Below are 17,385 nucleotides of genomic sequence, written 5' to 3'. Positions count from 1 at the left end.
ATTGTAAACTATGTTTGATTATGAATCCAATCATATGAAATTTGCATTATAAAAATAAAAATTTAATAGTCAAATTATTGGTCAAAGATGAGAAGGTTTGAATCTTGATATACGTGTATGCCTTATAAACGGGGAAGGAGGGAGTATGTCGGATCAGATCTAGCTGGCTCAAGCTTATAGCTCATCGAGGTCGCGTAAAAGGCCCAACCAAACTTAGGCCCGGCCCGGGGCCTCCCAGATGCTGACACCGTCTCGTCGTCGTCGTCCTCCCCGCGCCGCCGGCCCGGCTCCCGCCCCACGGCCGCACCTCCTAGTCGCCGCCCTCCGCCCCCCATCCCTTCCATTGTTATTGGGTTGTCGAGGATTGGAGATACATCTATCAGGGCGTCGCATTGATTCCTTCTGTGGTGAGAAACCCATATAACCTTCCCCGATTCCAGGAGTGTGTTCTGTTCTCGGCGATCGTTCCACTTTTGTGAGCAATTAAATCGAAGTCTTTCTCCCTCTTCTCGATTTACGAGCCGTTTCATTTTCTGTGTGGTGGCGTGCCAATCTGAAACATCCATATATGGTTCAGTCCGGTTAATTTCTTCTACTTTTTTTTCTTTGATTTTAATGTTCTTCCTCAGCGCGCGACCTCAGTTGATGCCGTAGGAATTGGGACACAAGGTGGGGGCGGGCACTTTATTTCCCAAGAGATTTGGATTCAACTGAACCACCACGCCGGCGGCCGGCCTGCGGTAAGTCTGTGGCTGTTGTGTTACAATCTTTGCAATGCTCTCAGTGTTTGTGGCGACGTGGCGTTCTCTCATTCCTCACATTGTGTTCAGCTCAAAATGAAGGGAGTACTTCCCATTAAGGGTGCATCGGCTGCCTCAGGACGTGAAAAGAAAGCTCGTAAAGAGCTTGAGAATGTCTTGAACCAATATTTTGGATATTCAGGATTTCGAGGAAAACAACTGGAAGCTATAGAAGCTGTCTTATCAGGTCTAGTACCTTGCTTGCTTGTGTGTTCTTATCTTCATATTTACCAATACAGGTATGCAGCGATGTTTTCAATGTTATGGGCTTTGTTTAATATGTTAAGCAATTTATCTGCAGGACGAGATTGCTTTTGTTTGATGCCAACTGGAGGTGGAAAGTCAATGTGTTATCAGATTCCAGCTCTAGTTAGGACAGGCATTGTTCTTGTTATTTCACCCTTGATAGGTGAATGGACCCGTCAATTTTCCGTAATGCGATAACATTTTTCCTTGAAAACATACTGACAGTTCCTTAATTCGATTGAAAAAAACTGCTAACCAGCACTGATGATAAGATTTATTAGCCTTAGATCTCCTTTTCCTGTTATTACTCATATGCCATGGAACATCATGTGCTCTGCATGTGAAATTTACAGGAGAACCAGGTTGCCAGCCTAAAAAATAAAGGAATTCCAGCTGAATTTCTCTCTTCAACTCAGACTTCTCACACAAAACAAACAGTAAGGTCACAACATGGTGTGAAGTAATTCTCTACCAGGATATGCTCAATTAATGTGCTAATTTTGGACTTTCCTGTAATCATTTCAACCGACATCATAGCCTCAACTTGTATACTGAACTAGATACCCCATAATGCAATTATTCCATGTAGTACGATAGCTTACTCCCTGAGAATTGGAACTTAAACCTTTTTTTTTATGTTGAACTAGGCTACTGTATCTAGTAACGAAGTAATTACCATCTCTTACCTAGCTTCTCTGGGTTTTTGGAATTTACAATTTTATTGTATGTATGCTCCTCTCCTCAGATACATGAAGACCTTGATTCTGGTAAGCCTTCCTTAAAGTTGCTATATGTCACTCCTGAGCTTGTTGCGACACCTGGTTTCATGGCAAAGCTTAAGAAGCTCTACCATAGAGGTCTTCTTGGTCTTATTGCTATTGATGAGGTCTGAATTAAATAATGAATTTATTAACATTTTGTTTTTCTTTGATCTGTTATAAATGGCATCTAAATCTGCCATTCGTTTTCTACAGGCTCACTGTATTTCAACTTGGGGCCATGATTTCAGGTATGTAATGATTGTTTGTTTTTTTGTTGAATACTTATCATTGATCTTCAAATTAGCAAATTTTCACCGAGAAAATGCTCTTTCAATTAAATGCAGACCTAGTTACCGGAAGCTTTCATCATTGAGGAAGCAGTTCCCAGATATCCCTTTGTTAGCTTTGACAGCAACCGCTGTCCCGAAGTAATGCAATCTGCCAACCTCTATTTTTTACTATCTCTACTTTTCTCTCATCGTATTTGTATGGTCTACTCTGATCTCATTCTTTTCCTCTGCCAGAGTCCAGAAAGATGTCATATCATCATTGTGCCTGCAAAATCCAGTAATTCTTCGGGCATCATTTAATCGTCCTAATATATTCTATGAAGGTAATTTTTTGACACTGTTGTTCATTCAGTGACATCATGGTTCAAAGGCTTGTCAACATGTCTTTAGTTCCTTTGCTCGAATTAACTGTTTTTTCCCAAATAGATTGGTTACTTATTGTTCTAAATTTCTCCTCTGTTATATTCTGATCTATCTATCAAATTTGCAGTTCGTTACAAGGATCTTCTTGACGATGTTTATTCTGATATATCAAATTTACTGAAGTCAAGCGGAAACGTTTGCTCAATTATATATTGTCTTGAACGGGCAGCTTGTGATGATCTAAGCATGCATTTGTCACAGCAGGGTGTCTCTTCTGCTGGTATGCTGATTAAAGTCGTAATTAACACTTAACAGCTTTAAACTGGACTAGGATTGCTGCACTGGGAATTGTTCTGATGTTTCTATGTGCTTCTCCTCACTAGCTTATCATGCTGGCCTAAATAGCAAAGTGCGAAGTTCTGTTCTTGATGACTGGCTTTCATCGAGAACTCAAGTTGTAGTGGCAACTGTAGCTTTTGGGTATTGCTTCTCTAGTTCTCTTCATTTCCTTCTGTCATTTCAGTCATTTGATATGCTATTCCTTTTCACAAGTTTCAGAGTATACAGGCAATATTTGACAAAAAAATAACTACATACATTTGACCTGTACTTTATAATTTGATTTTGCTTATGTCATTATCTAATTAATCTGTGATACTAATGTGGTACTGTATTCATGTATATGCCGCTTCAATATGGGGCTTCGACTTGGTTTGCGGATGCTGCTCCCACAGAATGGTACATAATAGACTAATAGTACTGTTCCATTTTATCCCGTTCCTATTTCTGCAGAAGTGCTTGGTAATATATTGGCTCTGTCGTCCTTTTCAGGGTATAGATAGACAAGATGTCCGTATTGTGTGCCACTTCAACTTACCTAAGTCAATGGAATCCTTCTACCAGGAGTCAGGACGAGCTGGTCGCGATCAACAGCCTTCCAGGAGTGTTTTGTATTACGGATTAGATGATCGGAGGAGAATGGTAACTAGTTTTCAAATAATACATTTTGCCATTTTGAACAATAAAACTGACGTGTGATCTGGCAGGAGTTTATTTTGAGAAACACCAAAACTAAGAAATCACAGTCATCTTCCTCTTCGAATGAGCTTTCAGAGAAGGCCCTAGTTGACTTCAGTCAGGTTCTTAGTATCAAACATATTTATTGGTCTACTAGATCATGCAGTTGGTCTCAGTGCAACTATATTTGCCTCTCTTGATGCAGATTGTTGACTACTGTGAAAGTTCTAGCTGCCGGCGAAAAAAGATTATTGAGAGCTTTGGAGAGAAAGTAAGAGAACAATGTTGGACTTGTCAGTATATTTTCTGATTTATGTCATTGCATATATCTTTATGGTGTAGGTACAACCAACTTTGTGCCAACGCTCATGTGATGCTTGCAAGCACCCAAATCTGGTGTCCTCACATCTGGAGGAACTTCATCGCGCGCCCAACTGTCGCTTTAATAAGATCTCTCCAGTGTTTCAAAGGTACGTGCCAGGCTTGGTTTTATTTTTAAAGGTTTCATTTGTTTGATGACTCTTGGTGGGTTCATCTCTTACCTGGCATTTTTGGTCTATCGGAATCTTTTTGTCTGCATGACAGCTCACTAGTTAATCCAGCACACTTGGACACAGAATTCTGGAATCGTGAAGATGAGGCAAGCATATCAGCTGAAGACATATCAGATTCTGATGGTAGAAGTGTCTAACATTACTCTCTTTTCATTTCATTTTTAGAAGATACCTCTGTTACTCGCATAGACTGCAGTGCACTAAAATCTGCATTTTCTCGAGGCAGATGGGAATGAGGTAGTGAGTAATATGGCCATTTCAAAGATTCCATCAAATGCTGTCCTGGATGCAAAATTTAAAGCCCTGGAGCGTGCTGAAAATGCTTATTATCAAGGCAAAGGTCAGACCAAGCAGCAGGTGATTCAGACATTGCCCTTTTATTGTTATTGTTTGTTTGAAGATAAGGATGCGTTAAAACTGCTTGCTCAAGCTTTCATAGACAATTACTAGTTCTAAACTACAAACGGCACGGATGTAACAGGGTGGTGGGCTTGTTGACAAGAAAAGCATCTCTCAGGCGTTAAGAGATGCATGCTGGAAAAGATTGTTGGATGCCCTTGGACAAGCAAAGCTGCGACTAGGGAATCTACCGTAAGTCTGCTTCCAGTTTGGCACTGTTAGAAACATCGTTCCACAGTACTAGTCCATTTTGAATTATTTCCCTTCACATGGTGACAAACCAAAGTTACCCGAAGATCCAAATTTAATCATGTAATACATTGTTAATTTGTTTTTCTCTTGCACCGTACGACTTACAGAAAAACACCCTTGATTTTCACATACTTCTTTGGTGACTTGGCATGCTTTCAGATGTGATGAGGCTGCCTCTGCCACACACCTTGAAACAGAGTGCTTCAAAAAGTATGAGAAAGTGGGCAAGACATTCTACAACTCACAGATTGCTGCTACAGTGCGGTGGCTGTCATCTGCAACATCCAACCAGATGCATGATCGCTTTCACACTCTCATTGATCAAGCTACAGATCATGGTGTGTCAAGATCTCCTGACATCGTCAGCACCTACTGAAGTCGTCGGTGCAAGACCAGGAGAAACCATTAGCTACGAAGCTAATGACAAAGCCCAGAATACTCATGAGTTGGAAAAGACGAAGCATTCCGATGAGTCTGCAAAGACTATTGCAGCTTCAGCTGGAAACATGGAGCTCCCCACCATACCATCGTTCAGAGAATTCTTGAGCCAAAAAGGAAAGGATCGTGCAAAAAGTTCGTCAGATTCAAATGCGGGGAGCCAGCGTTTTGGTTTTCGTAGGAAGTCCAGCGGTCTAGTTGAGAAGCAAGAAACCAGCAAGAAGATGAAATCGTGAACCTGACTTGTCTGTTGCACTTCTGCCCTTGAATAGATTTTTGCAGCAGAAGTCTGGCTAAAATTTTTCCTCTTTGCTGAAATTTGCATTGTAGCGAATCATTTCTGAATCCTAATGATAATTTCCAATCCCCAAAAGGTTAGTTCTAGCGATGAATCCTAATGATAATTTTCGAATCACCGTAATATGAGGGTATTTTTAGCTTCTCGTATCGGATGCACAGCATAGCGAACCGAGCACAGTAGAGTTGTGGTGAACAGTTATAAATTTCAAATAATGTTAGATACATTTATCGTAACTAGCACCTATTTCATCAGCTTTTACAACAGTTAACAACTACATGGGAGTATATGTATTTAACTATGAAGATGTATTGTTAAGGCTATCACCCATAGGATCAGAGGAATCCTTCTCAAGCTCAGAGATCAGCTGCTCGATGTTTCTTCTGTATATAGGCATGTAATGATCATTGATCATCATTTTCGAAAGCCTCAGCTTACCATACAGAGACCTTGGCGTCAAGAAGATCCCCATGCTGCTCTCTGACTCCCCATTTGTTGCATCATCCTGATGAACATCAGACTCTTCATGAGCTGTTTCTTCTCTACTGGAAGTTAATATATGCATGATTTTTCCAGGAGGGTAGAACCTATGCACTTCCTTCGTCTCACTGAGCACATCTTCAGCCACGCCACCCACCTCCTCAGCAATTGTACTTTCAGTCATCTCTTCCGCTATGTCATCATCTTCTCCCTCCCTCTTCCTGTACAACTCGCTTTCAAGTTGCTGCCACAGTTCCACATCAGTCATCCTGTCCTCATCCACATGGTGATCGACGATGTCGTCGTCGCTGTCTACCTTGTCATCTACCAAGCCAATAGCATCGACCGCCACAGCAACAGAACTCTGAACCTCTTCTGATGCAGTGCATTCGATAGCTCCTGATGCAACCATCTCTGAGGCTTCTACAGTGGTTTCAGTCAACAGCGAAGTGGATTCCAATCCACCGCCGGAAGATGTTCTTATTTCCTCTGATGTGACAGTTGAGGTAGATGAAACATTATTTCGCCGTCTTGGTCCAATACAAGTCCATGAGGATAGTTGTAGTGCCGGTCTTGTCCATGCTGCCTGCGCTACACTGCGAGCTCTCCTCATTACAACCTGACCATAACAATATTATCACTTTAAGGCCAAACTAAACTTCCTGAAGATGGTGTAACACATGAAACTTTTAAAAGGTAACCTGTGTCCCAGTAGATACTGGTCTTAAGATGGCACCAGCACCAGCTACTCTTGCTTTAGCATTTGCCATAGAAGGGAGTCGGGATCCCAAGGCTGACGCAGAACGATAAAAAGTGCTTAGGATTCTGGTGTGTTCAATCTGGTGACGGAGATCATTTAACCAAGCAGAAGCTGTCACCTGTTATGAAGGAATATTAGCATCATCTCAGGTTCTTATGAAAGTACAGTCTGTGTGTGTGTGTGCTAATAAATGTTCTTATGAAAGAAGTAAAATCTATGAGTGTGTGCTAACAAATTTCTAGTGAAGAGCAGCTATATTTCTGTATCATATGGTATTAGCAAAGTCAGGAATATCAAGTAAGAAACCTCTGAACGAAGATCATCTACTGAAGCAGCTGAAAATGTTGGAACCAAATCAGCTCCGTTGATGACTGTAGTGATAAAATGCACTCCTGACTCTGCCAGTTCCCACGTCATACATGCGGCTGTAAAACAGAGCATTGTCTAAGAAACATTAGTCTAATGGAGTTTAAGCTTATCCAAAATTCTAGGACAATAGCAACATCAAATGTAGGACAAAAAAATTTACGACAGATACAATCATAATATCAGTTGAAGAGACATTATCTACAGCTTAATTCTAACATTTGGATTTTATCAACAGAGTTACAACATCAATCACAAGTTGAAACCAGGCTGTGGCGATGTGCGCTAACTACTATACCAGAGGGAAGTGTAAGGACATAACAGAAGCAAGCAAGTATATACAACAACAACATCATAGCCTTTCAAGCAAGTATATACATTAACACTAAATACATGGCATGGTTTGATCGACAAATTTAATCTTTAGATGAATTAAAAAAATCGTAATATGGAAACCTGGAGCAAACGCCACACAAGTAGTAGAGGTGAATTCCTTCTGCTCCCTCAGGATGTATGTCAAGAGAGTGGCTGTACCACCCCCAAGTGAATGTCCAACAACCTACATAGAAAGCCATGAGCACCGATCAATTAAACACTTAAGACACATGTAGAAGTAGACATGAGGCATCATAAGCCATAAAATGGTCAGGGTGTGGTGATGCTCACTTCTCTAGCAAAGGAGATACGAAAAGGAGGTATATAAAACAACAGATACCTTTATTTTAAAGTCTGGATACATGTGTAATGCTTCTGCCAGACAAGGTGCTGCGAGCTTTGCAATCCACCTAGCAGCTGCAACCATCCCAAAATGAGCATATCCTAGTACTAAATCGCTAACACCACCTTCCTGTACAATTGTATGGTGAAATGGAACCACAGCTCCAGTGGCAGCTGTTAATGTATCTCTGATGCTATGAGTTCCCCTAATTAATAAAAGTATGCATTGTTTGTCTCTATCAAGCAAAATGGTGAAAGCTGGCTTCAAAATCTGCAAGGAAACCACAGAAGTTCCTGAATCAATGGAACGTAGACAGTATTCTTGCTCACAGCTATCTGAATACAAAATCAGCAAAAGAATGGTTACCCATAATAAAACAATGGGTAGTTTTCACTCACTCCTGCCTTAGGTTCTTGCATAAGAACATCCTCCGCAGAGTAGCCAGTCGCCTCCAAAAACAATGGGAACGGCTTTTTCGAGAAATGCCAGCAAAGTGTCAGCAAATTCAGAAGATACTTCAAGTCAGCAATCACTTCAGCTCCTTTGAGCTCCACACTATCATTTCCAGCATATATGCTTGCTACTGATAAGTTTCCCTGGGACATATTAAAGAATCAGAGCTATCAGAAACTTGTGAGAGTACTGGAAACCAAAGTGCACCCTGCAATTTTTGGTTCGATAGGTTCATTGAATAACAGAACTATTCAAATCTTGTGTCCTGTGCTAGTAATCTATTGGAAGAGAGGATGCCATGACAAGATAGGAGTGAAACATAAGAGAGAAAGCTATATACGCTGCGAAGCTTATAATGTAAAACACTCCGTATTGGCTTTCAACCTCCAAGGATCAGAATTAGACCGAATGGAACAAATTACCAACAGAGTATCAGTCACCAACCTGCCTCTTGAGGAGGAAGCTGATCCCAAAAGCAAGGTCACCAATGGGCCACTTCCCAAGGGTCTCCGAATATGTGAACCGTAGTGTCTCTGACAGAGTCGAGATGGTCTCTAGCCAAGTAGCAGGGGCTCGTACATCCCTCCGTGACACCCGACTCCTGCTGGGAGAATCCGGCACGCCCCTGGCCCCCACATCCCTGCTGTTGCTGCATTCCCCTTCCTGATTCAGTCTCTCTGTCTGCAGACGCCGGTTCAGCGTATAGTAAAGCAGGGCGGCAGCCCCTGCTGCGGTTGCCATTGTCGCGGTCGCCATACCACGGGCAACGGCCTATAGGCCTCACACCCCCAGCTTCCACAGTTGAGATGTACAGCCTCTGCCACAGTTCCAAACCAGTGTATTAATCGCTGAGCCTTCCACTGAAGATGCGATCTTGATTCTTGGGGGCAGTACAAAGTCAAACCTAGTACCACACAAAGAAAAAAAATGAACTTTTTATTTCAGCAAGGCCATCAATTGGTCACGGCGGACACTGATCACTAATACCCTAATTGTCCCAGTGGCATGAACAGTAGCAGCATCCCCACCGCGCCCCACTCCATCAAACACTACAGCAATCCAGCAGTAGTCCCAAGTCCAACACAGACGAACTAAGGTATTCTTCACGATTTCTGGGAGAACTAAACACCGAAAGCTACCGAGAGAACAACAAGGCCGGTCACAAAATCAGCCAGGGAAAGATGTTCGATTGGAGATGGTACCTCAACCAATGCGCGGCGGCAGTCGATCGGATTGGCCTGGGAGGCCGGGCGGAAGCCGCTAGGGTTTTGGGAGGGGAGCGGGATTCCGGATGCGCCGCCAGCCCGGTGCGAATTTGGTGGGAGGGGAGAGAGAGAGAGATATGGAGACGGATGGGGCGGTGGCCTAATCCGCGTCGAATCTTGCGGGCGGCGACTGGGGACGGGGCGCGCCTCCCTTTGCCTTTTCCGGGAAGAAGCGGTTGCACTCGTGCACTCGCGCAGCCGTGCCGAAGCCTCCCTCAGGCCTCAACTGCTCTCCTCTCTCTCTCTCTCTCTCTCTCTCTCTCTCTCTCTCTCTCTGGGTGGTGGCTGTAGCGGTGGGTTTGTGCTTTGCGGTGCGGCGAGGCAAAGGAAGCCCGGACACGGACGGAGCGAAGGTGGCCGACCGAGGAAGGCGAACAGCGCGTTGCAGGTTGCTTCGAGGCCAAGCGGGTTCTCTCTTCTCTTCTGTCTTCTCCTTCTCTGGGGTGTCGTCACAGTCGCGCCGAGAGCAGGCCACAGATTACACGACGCAAGCAGTTTGGACTTTGGGCCCAATCCGAGGTCTAGTTCGTTCACTAGTTTGTAGGCCATTTCATTTTTGCCAAGAAAAAAAAAGACATCCAGGCCGCTCCGGCCATTTTGCTTTTTTTCCCCTCTCTCTCTAGGACTAGGACTGACCTGGCCTCCATTCGCCAACGTACGAGTGACTTCCCTAAACTGGCGATCCCCAACACAAAGTACACGATGGTAAGCTGCAGAGCAGTGGCAGATGACGGAATAAATTTGAGATATGGCGAAGTCGTATAGACAATAGACATTAAAGCAAAACTTAAATTGAAAGTAGTTAATAGACATGTAAAATGCAATGAAATTGCAATTAAGGAACTTATAAAACAAATAAGAAAATAAAGGTCAAATAGTTTGGTGCCAAATTGAAAATGCAAATAATGTATGTTGCAGACGTACTCCATTTGGCCGCGCCCTTGCGAATGCGAATTGCCTTTGCCGTATTATCCATTTTGGCCTCTGCAGACTGCAGTGCAGTTTGAGCTTCTTCCCTGCCTAACTGAAAACTTTTTCTTTTTTATATTTAAAAAAAATAAAAATTTCAAAAATATATGTCCGTTTTGAAAATTTTCGAAAATACCCCCGGTCGCCCGGCCCAGGGGCGACAGGGGTCCTGTCGCCCAAGCAACGGGCAATAGGACCTTAATGTAATTTTTTTTGAATTTGCAAAGAGGTCCCTGGCCGGGGGAGGGGGGGCCTGTCGCCCCGCCCCCCATGGGCGACAGGCGGCCTTCCACCCTATATAAGTCCTGACCTCCATCTCTTTCTCATTTGAGCCCAAAAATTGCACCAAAAATTCAGAAAAAAGAGAGGGGTGAGGAGAAGAAAAGCGGCGAAGCTCTGCCGAATTCCGCACTTGTGATCTACCAGTAACTTCCGTATGAATCCCTTGATATTGTATAATAATTTAATTTAATTAGCAGATTAGCTGAATTAGATTTGGTGCTTTAGAACACTCGTTTAGTATTACAATTTTAGTACTATTACAGACTTGTTTTTAAATTAATTATGAATTAGAATAGAATTATGACAGTATCTTATTGATATTGCAGCATAAGGCAATGGCTGCCTCGAATTGTGGAGGATTTTCATGGACCAAAGAAAATCTAGTATAATACTTGATATCATGACCCATCTTGTTATCAGTAAGAAGTTGGATCCGTTAGCGGATGGTACGATAGAGATGGTGTTGTCCAAAGTAGTAGAGTTTAAAGATTTGACATTATTTCAAGGTATTACAACGCAAGATGTAAAGGGACACCTGCCAGAACGTCGGAAGATATACATGAGAGTATGTGAACTAGCGAATCATCCTAATATCATTGGATTCTTACAAAGTTCTTGTAAGATATGGATGCGGCCAGAGGTGCATGAGGTGCACATTAAGGTAACTCTCATTCAGTTCTAACTCCGTCCGTCATTTGGAATCCATATGTTTGAAACAGTAACATTGTTGTTTAATTATATGCTAGGATTACCCCGAGGACACGGAGTTGATTAACAAATCGATACCAAATTTTCATAAATTGGTATGTATCTTCGGTGGAATTATGCCACAAACTAGGCGAAGGAGGTGGAGAAGATCTTCGGGTGATAGTATTTGGCCTCCACAAGAACAGATGACTGGAGGTTCGTCAAGTCATGCTGCAGCACCTCAAGCACCAAGTTGTGTTAACTTGGATGACGACATGGATGACTTCATGCCCCCCAAACCCTGGCCTCCAACACATGATGTTCCTTCCCTTGTACATAAACCTAGATCCAGAAAAGATAGAAAGGGAATAGATTCGTCAAGTCATGCTGCAGCACCTCAAGCACCAACTTGTGTTAACTGGGATGACGACATGGATGACTTTATGCCCCCCAAACCATGGCCTCCAAGACATGATGTTCCTCCCCCTGTACATGAACGTAGATCCAGAAAAGAGAGAAAGAGAAAGACAAGAGGTTCGTCGAGCCATACTACACCATCTGCAGCACCACCATCTGTCAACTGGGATGACGACCTAGATGATTTCATACCATGATCTATAACATATGATGTTCATCGGTTCAAGATGTATTCGCATTTAGTATTGGTAATGTTGTATTATGCTTGTATGTATGTCTCGTACCTAACTTGCATTCACTGGACATATACATAATGTCGAGTTTGAATCGTAGTTAGTCCTAATGGAGCAGCGAAACATAAACATACCATCTATCGTATGTGATAGAAAATACGAGAGTGATCAGAGACGAACGTTGAAGTGTACAAATAAAGCGGTCCACAGCTATGTCATTACAAATAAACATCAGAGATACAAACATCGGATATATCTAACCACCCCTAGGGCGTCAGACCCTCTTAGCCCTCTGCTGGGCACGGACATGGCCCTCGGAGTAGGTGTGACGATCCGGAGACCTCACCTGTCGCTCAGGATGCAAAACGGGCTGCGGTGTCTGCTGTTGAGAGATCCCAAGTGGTGCTCCTCCTAGCTGTGAATACCCAAGACATCGGGGTCACCGTGCGTGCCAGGTGAGTCTGGAGTCAAGCTGTCGAGTTCCTCTAAGGTGACGCCCTCGTTATCTGGAATGAACGTACTCGAAACAAACCCTGCGTAACATATAAACGTAAACCAACATATGTTGCGTGGTAAATTAGTGAGTGTATTGAGAGAGTGTTTTGTACCAGGTCGAAAGGAGGAAGAAGGTCCGGCGCCCGCATCGGGGTAGAATCCTACGCATAAAATGCGAATGTTAGCGTACGCTCGTGTCTTTCGTCATGACATGTAGAAACCGAAATACGAAATATAAACTAACCTGTGTAGGCTGGTATCTGTGACCCCGGTACCATCCCTGGATACGGTCCGCCAACTGGTGATGCCCCTCTAAACATTCCAGTATGGCCGAATGCAGTAGCTGGATCGTATTCTGTTTGTGATATTAGTAAATATGTAGTAACACTTGATCTAATTTTAAAGAGATATCTACGTTACCTGCAATTGTGTAGTACGGCGACGTCGGCCCGTGCACGGTCGCCGGACACGGGAACGACGACGAGGCCTGGGACGACCCGTGGCTGTCTTCATACTGCACACAGCTTCCCAAGTTGTGCACTACCTGACGCAACTGGTCACGCTGCCTCGACCATGCCTCTGTCTGCTCAAACTGAGTCATTGGGGATCCGGCACGTACCCTCGCCAGGTAAGTCGAGCAGTCCGTCTCCATCATGTTGCAAGGCAAAAGTGCATCCATTCAGTAAAGGAACAGTTAGAAACACATGAATTATCTCATGAATATTAATATATATATATATTAATATGATCAAGAGACTCACCGCAGTGGCGGAGCTTGATCTCCGATTTCAGAAGAATGAGGGGGGGGCCACTCTTTTGCTACAGTAATGAACAGTGTCAAAATCACTGTTCATTACGTGTAAAAATTGCACAATCAGGGGGCCAGGGACCCCTTTGGCCCGCATGAAGCTCCGCCAGTGACTCACCGCGCCAGCTAGTGCCTCCACGTGGTGCCGGGCATAGCCATCCTGAGGCCTCGCCTGGTGTGGCTGCGGGTGAGTGTCAACATAAACCAGACGAGCCCGAGTTCGGGGTAAGTACCAGGTGAGGTAAGCCCTAAAGGAGCTGTCTGTGTGTGGTCCTGTTGGATGGACCAAGTGCTCGTCTGCATGTTTCCATTGGTCCACCCACGGCTGCATCTTGGTGAGCCAATCATCAGAGCACGGCAAGCCACTCTTTGACAACCTACAAAAGTGGACCACGAAGAATCGTTAGATTCGACACGAATGTATAAGCCAAGTTCATTCATAATTACCTGTGGTCCTGGCGATTGACACGCTCCAACGCGGTGGGCACCGGAAACTCCTGGCGCTGCCCAAACTGTCTCCTGACTCTCCAGGGGCAATATGCCTCAACCGCGATGTCGTAAACCAGGACGGCTGTAGTAAACCACAGGCTCGCATTCGCGGAGCAGTGCGAAGACAGGCTTGCTGGTGCATGGATAGCTACAGCCTCAGGGCTGTAAGGCTCCCAGACAACGTCCTCGGGCGTCAGCATGTCGAGCTCCGAAACAAACTCAGGATAAGTGCGTCTAACCTGTGCATGCGCCCAGGACCTCTGCAGTCCGAATAAGTAAAATTAAAAGTGCGCTAATGCATCATGTAACAATGAATAACAAAATTAGATTTGTTGCGAACGTACCTGACGCCAGATCTAGAGAGTTCCCATAGTGGGCCTGTCGTCCTCCTCGTCGCCGTACATGGCCTCGTGGTAAGGCTCGTGGCTGACGATGGGCCGACCAACGGCTAGCCTCTCGTACGACCAAAGTTGTAGCAGTAGTGGGCACCCCTCCAGGATAGCGTTCCCATGTGTCTTCATGCAGCTGTCGAAGAGTCCACGGTAAGTGGCTGCAAGTACCGCCTCATCCCAGCTGTAGGGCGGTACGTTCTCGTCCCCATCCGCAATCTCCCGTGCATACGGAAGGAGAATCTTATCCACCGAGTTGCCATGAGTGTTGTTGAACATGATGTAACCAAACAACCAAAGTAGGTACGCCTCCAGCGATCTGGTCACACTGTACTCGTCGGCATCCGCAGCCAACAGGGTAGGCTGCATAAATAATTAAAATTAATGGTTTGAACTGACAATGCAACATGTGAATTGTAACAATTAAACTTAAATATGCAATGAATACGTACTGTAAACTGTAGGAACCAGGTCTTCGAAGGACCTGCTGCTCGCGGGTGCGGGTTGATCGGATCTGCTTCTTCCACGCGGTCAACCAGGGCAAAACGGGCCTCCAGGTCATCCTTCCACGAGACCGCCACCACACGCGGACCTACAGCCTCCCCAACGATAGGGAGGCCGAGGAGGTAAGCCACGTCCTACAGCGTAGGAGTCATCTCCCCACACGGGAGGTGGAACGTGTGTGTCTCCGGCCTCCATCTGTCAACAAGCGCCGTCAGCAGGGATCGGTCGAGCTGAATAGGCCCACCCTCGACAAGACGGCCCAGAGTCATTAAACCGGACTCACGTAACCTGCAATAAACAAAATTGTCGAAACAAAGGAATACCGACGAATACATAAGTGATAAACAATAATATTTTATTACATACATGTCAACCCAATCGTGGTGTATAGACATCGCCTCCCCAGGTGGACGAGGACGTAGCACCTCTAGGGCACGGTGCTCAACTGCTGCAAAGAAAGACATGTGGCTCGAGTCGATAACTGGGTCTAGCAAGGAGTCCATCTCCATACCTGCATTCAAAAATATATGAGAACACATAGGTACATATATGTTTCATACAAACTGGACGCACGATATTTATACATTACAGATAGGTTCGATACAAACACCACGCACAATTACTACATATTACAGATAGGTTCAATATAAACTCCACGCACGATATTTATACATTGCAGATATGTTCCATACAAACTGGACGCACGATTACTACATATTACAGATATGTTCGATACAAACTCCATGCACGATTAATATATAGGTACAAACTGCACACTGGTGGATCATGACACCGAGTGCCTTCCACGAGCAATTCTCGCCGATGGTCGTTTGAACGTAGGAGGTGCTCCATCTCTGGGATTTCCGGAAGGACCGACGTCAGCAGCATCGTGAAGTGCATTCTGAGGACACTTCTTATAGTTGTGACCCAATGCTCCACATTGGCTGCAACGCTTTTGTGCCTTGCTTGCTTCGGACTCGTCCATACCATTCCGAATACAACGTGTCTGACGGCGGCCTTTGTCTTTCTTAGTGGCTGTATCAGGAATAAACATCTTATCCTCATTATCCTGAATAAAAGGTCCCACTATTCCAATCCCGTATACCTCATGTCCCCAGGTGGATACAGCTGCTTCCTTGCTGAAGTAAGGTGAAACAAATACTCCTGGCTGCAACCCAGACTCTGCACATGCCGCAATGAGATGCGAGCATGGCAAATGCAATAACTTAGGCTTCATGCAGGAGCAGAAGGCTTTGCCACCTACTGTAATCAAACTCTCCTGTACCACCCTATCTCTACGGATACTACGACCAGTTCTATCCTTGCATAGAACCTCAAATCTATGCTCCATTGTACCTGTCGATATGACGCGGTGCAGTTTGGCCTTTTCAATCTTTTGTTGCATATATTGTGTCACTCTTGTGCAAAACTGAATTTGGGGGTTGCTGATGTTTATGCTTGCAGCCATGTAATGCTCTCTGAAATACTTCATGCACCCATACATGATGAACTCAACAATTCCCACAAGAGGAAAAGCACGACAAGAACGCATAACCATATTGAAACACTCTGCATAGTTCGTTGTCTGAATACCATACCGTATTCTGTTGGTATCATAAAGGAATGACCATTTCTCCTTAGGTGCACCTCGAATCCAGTGTGAAAATGACTTCTCAATTGAATCCCTAGCCTCTGCAGCCTGACTCGTGCTTGTTCCTGATGCCCTTACCTTCACTAGCTCTGTAGTCAACTGATCAAGCATCTGCCATAATGCATTGAATTTTCTCTGTTGATTTTGGGTGCACAACCTCTTAAACATGTTCTTAAGATCCTTTTTCTTGAAGTGGTCATAGAAGTTTGCACCCATATGCCTAATGCACCACCTATTTTGGACATCGGACCACAATGGAGGCGTTGTCGCAGTTCCACGTTGCAATTTCAGTATTGATTGTAGCAGACCTGCATGCCTATCACTAATAAGGGACACATCTGGACGTGCAGCAACAACATGAACCTTCACTCGTTTAAGGAACCAATACCAATTGTCTAAGTTCTCATTCTCAACAAATGCAAATGCGAGCGGAACTATTTGGTTGTTGCAATCTACTCCGATTGCGGTGAGTATCTGACCTTTATACCTTCCAGTCAGAAATGTGCCATCAATGCAGATCACCGGAAGACAACACTGAAATACCCTAACACAGGCACCTAGGCAAAAGAAGGCTCGTTGCAGAATGCTTTGCCCCCTAGTCACGACTGGTACGAGGTATGTGTCATAAAAACTTCCAGAATTTCTAGCAGCAACCTGGGATAACATACGAGTTAGGTTATCATATGATGCCTCGTATGTGCCGAACCGCATCTCGAACACCCTTTGTTTAGCCCGCCATGCCTCCAAATAACTAATGGTGTACTGGTAAGTCTGCTCAATGTGTTGAACAATTATTTTTGGCTCATAATTTAGGTTGTCCATAATCAACCCATATATTTGCTTTGCAACAAAGTCGCATGATATATTGCGATGCGAGGGAAGAACTTCTGACAGCAAACAAGTGTGCTCTGTCACAATGGAACATTTCCAGTTCGACTTCCATTTTCCCTTGAATGCATGTACTCGCCATGGACATCCATCATTCACACACTTCATCTCAT

The 17,385-nt window shown here is 44.4% G+C and overlaps 1 protein-coding gene and 1 pseudogene across 1 annotated transcript; one reads left to right on the top strand and one right to left on the bottom strand.

The window, feature by feature from the left end:
• The first annotated feature begins 213 nt into the window (after positions 1 to 213).
• LOC120657380 lies at positions 214 to 5,504 on the top strand (annotated as a pseudogene).
• Positions 5,505 to 5,600: 96 nt separating this feature from the next.
• On the bottom strand, positions 5,601 to 9,855 carry LOC120657381. The gene is made up of 8 exons (XM_039935686.1): positions 9,398 to 9,855; positions 8,640 to 9,099; positions 8,141 to 8,338; positions 7,740 to 8,012; positions 7,481 to 7,583; positions 6,965 to 7,083; positions 6,600 to 6,776; positions 5,601 to 6,517 (listed from the first exon to the last, which is right to left on the bottom strand). Exons 2-8 carry the CDS (start codon positions 8,949 to 8,951, stop codon positions 5,717 to 5,719), a joined length of 1,983 nt encoding a protein of 660 aa, XP_039791620.1. The 5' UTR covers positions 8,952 to 9,099; positions 9,398 to 9,855; the 3' UTR covers positions 5,601 to 5,716.
• Between the last annotated feature and the right edge of the window lie 7,530 nt (positions 9,856 to 17,385).

Source organism: Panicum virgatum, chromosome 1N, assembly GCF_016808335.1.
Source record: "Panicum virgatum strain AP13 chromosome 1N, P.virgatum_v5, whole genome shotgun sequence".
Classification (NCBI taxonomy): Eukaryota; Viridiplantae; Streptophyta; class Magnoliopsida; order Poales; family Poaceae; genus Panicum; species Panicum virgatum.
Note: the sequence above shows the minus strand (reverse complement) of the source record. Positions and strands in the feature narration are given on the sequence as shown.

What these genes read in the sequence shown, in the direction of transcription:
- LOC120657381 (XM_039935686.1), bottom strand. Translation starts at nt 8,951, where the DNA reads ATGGCGACCGCGACAATGGCAACCGCAGCAGGGGCTGCCGCCCTGCTT. An exon ending in TGCAAGAACCTAAGGCAGGA is followed by an intron (nt 8,013 to 8,140) that starts GTGAGTGAAAAC and finishes GTTTCCTTGCAG; the next exon opens with ATTTTGAAGCCAGCTTTCAC. An exon ending in TAGATGATCTTCGTTCAGAG is followed by an intron (nt 6,777 to 6,964) that starts GTTTCTTACTTG and finishes CCTTCATAACAG; the next exon opens with GTGACAGCTTCTGCTTGGTT.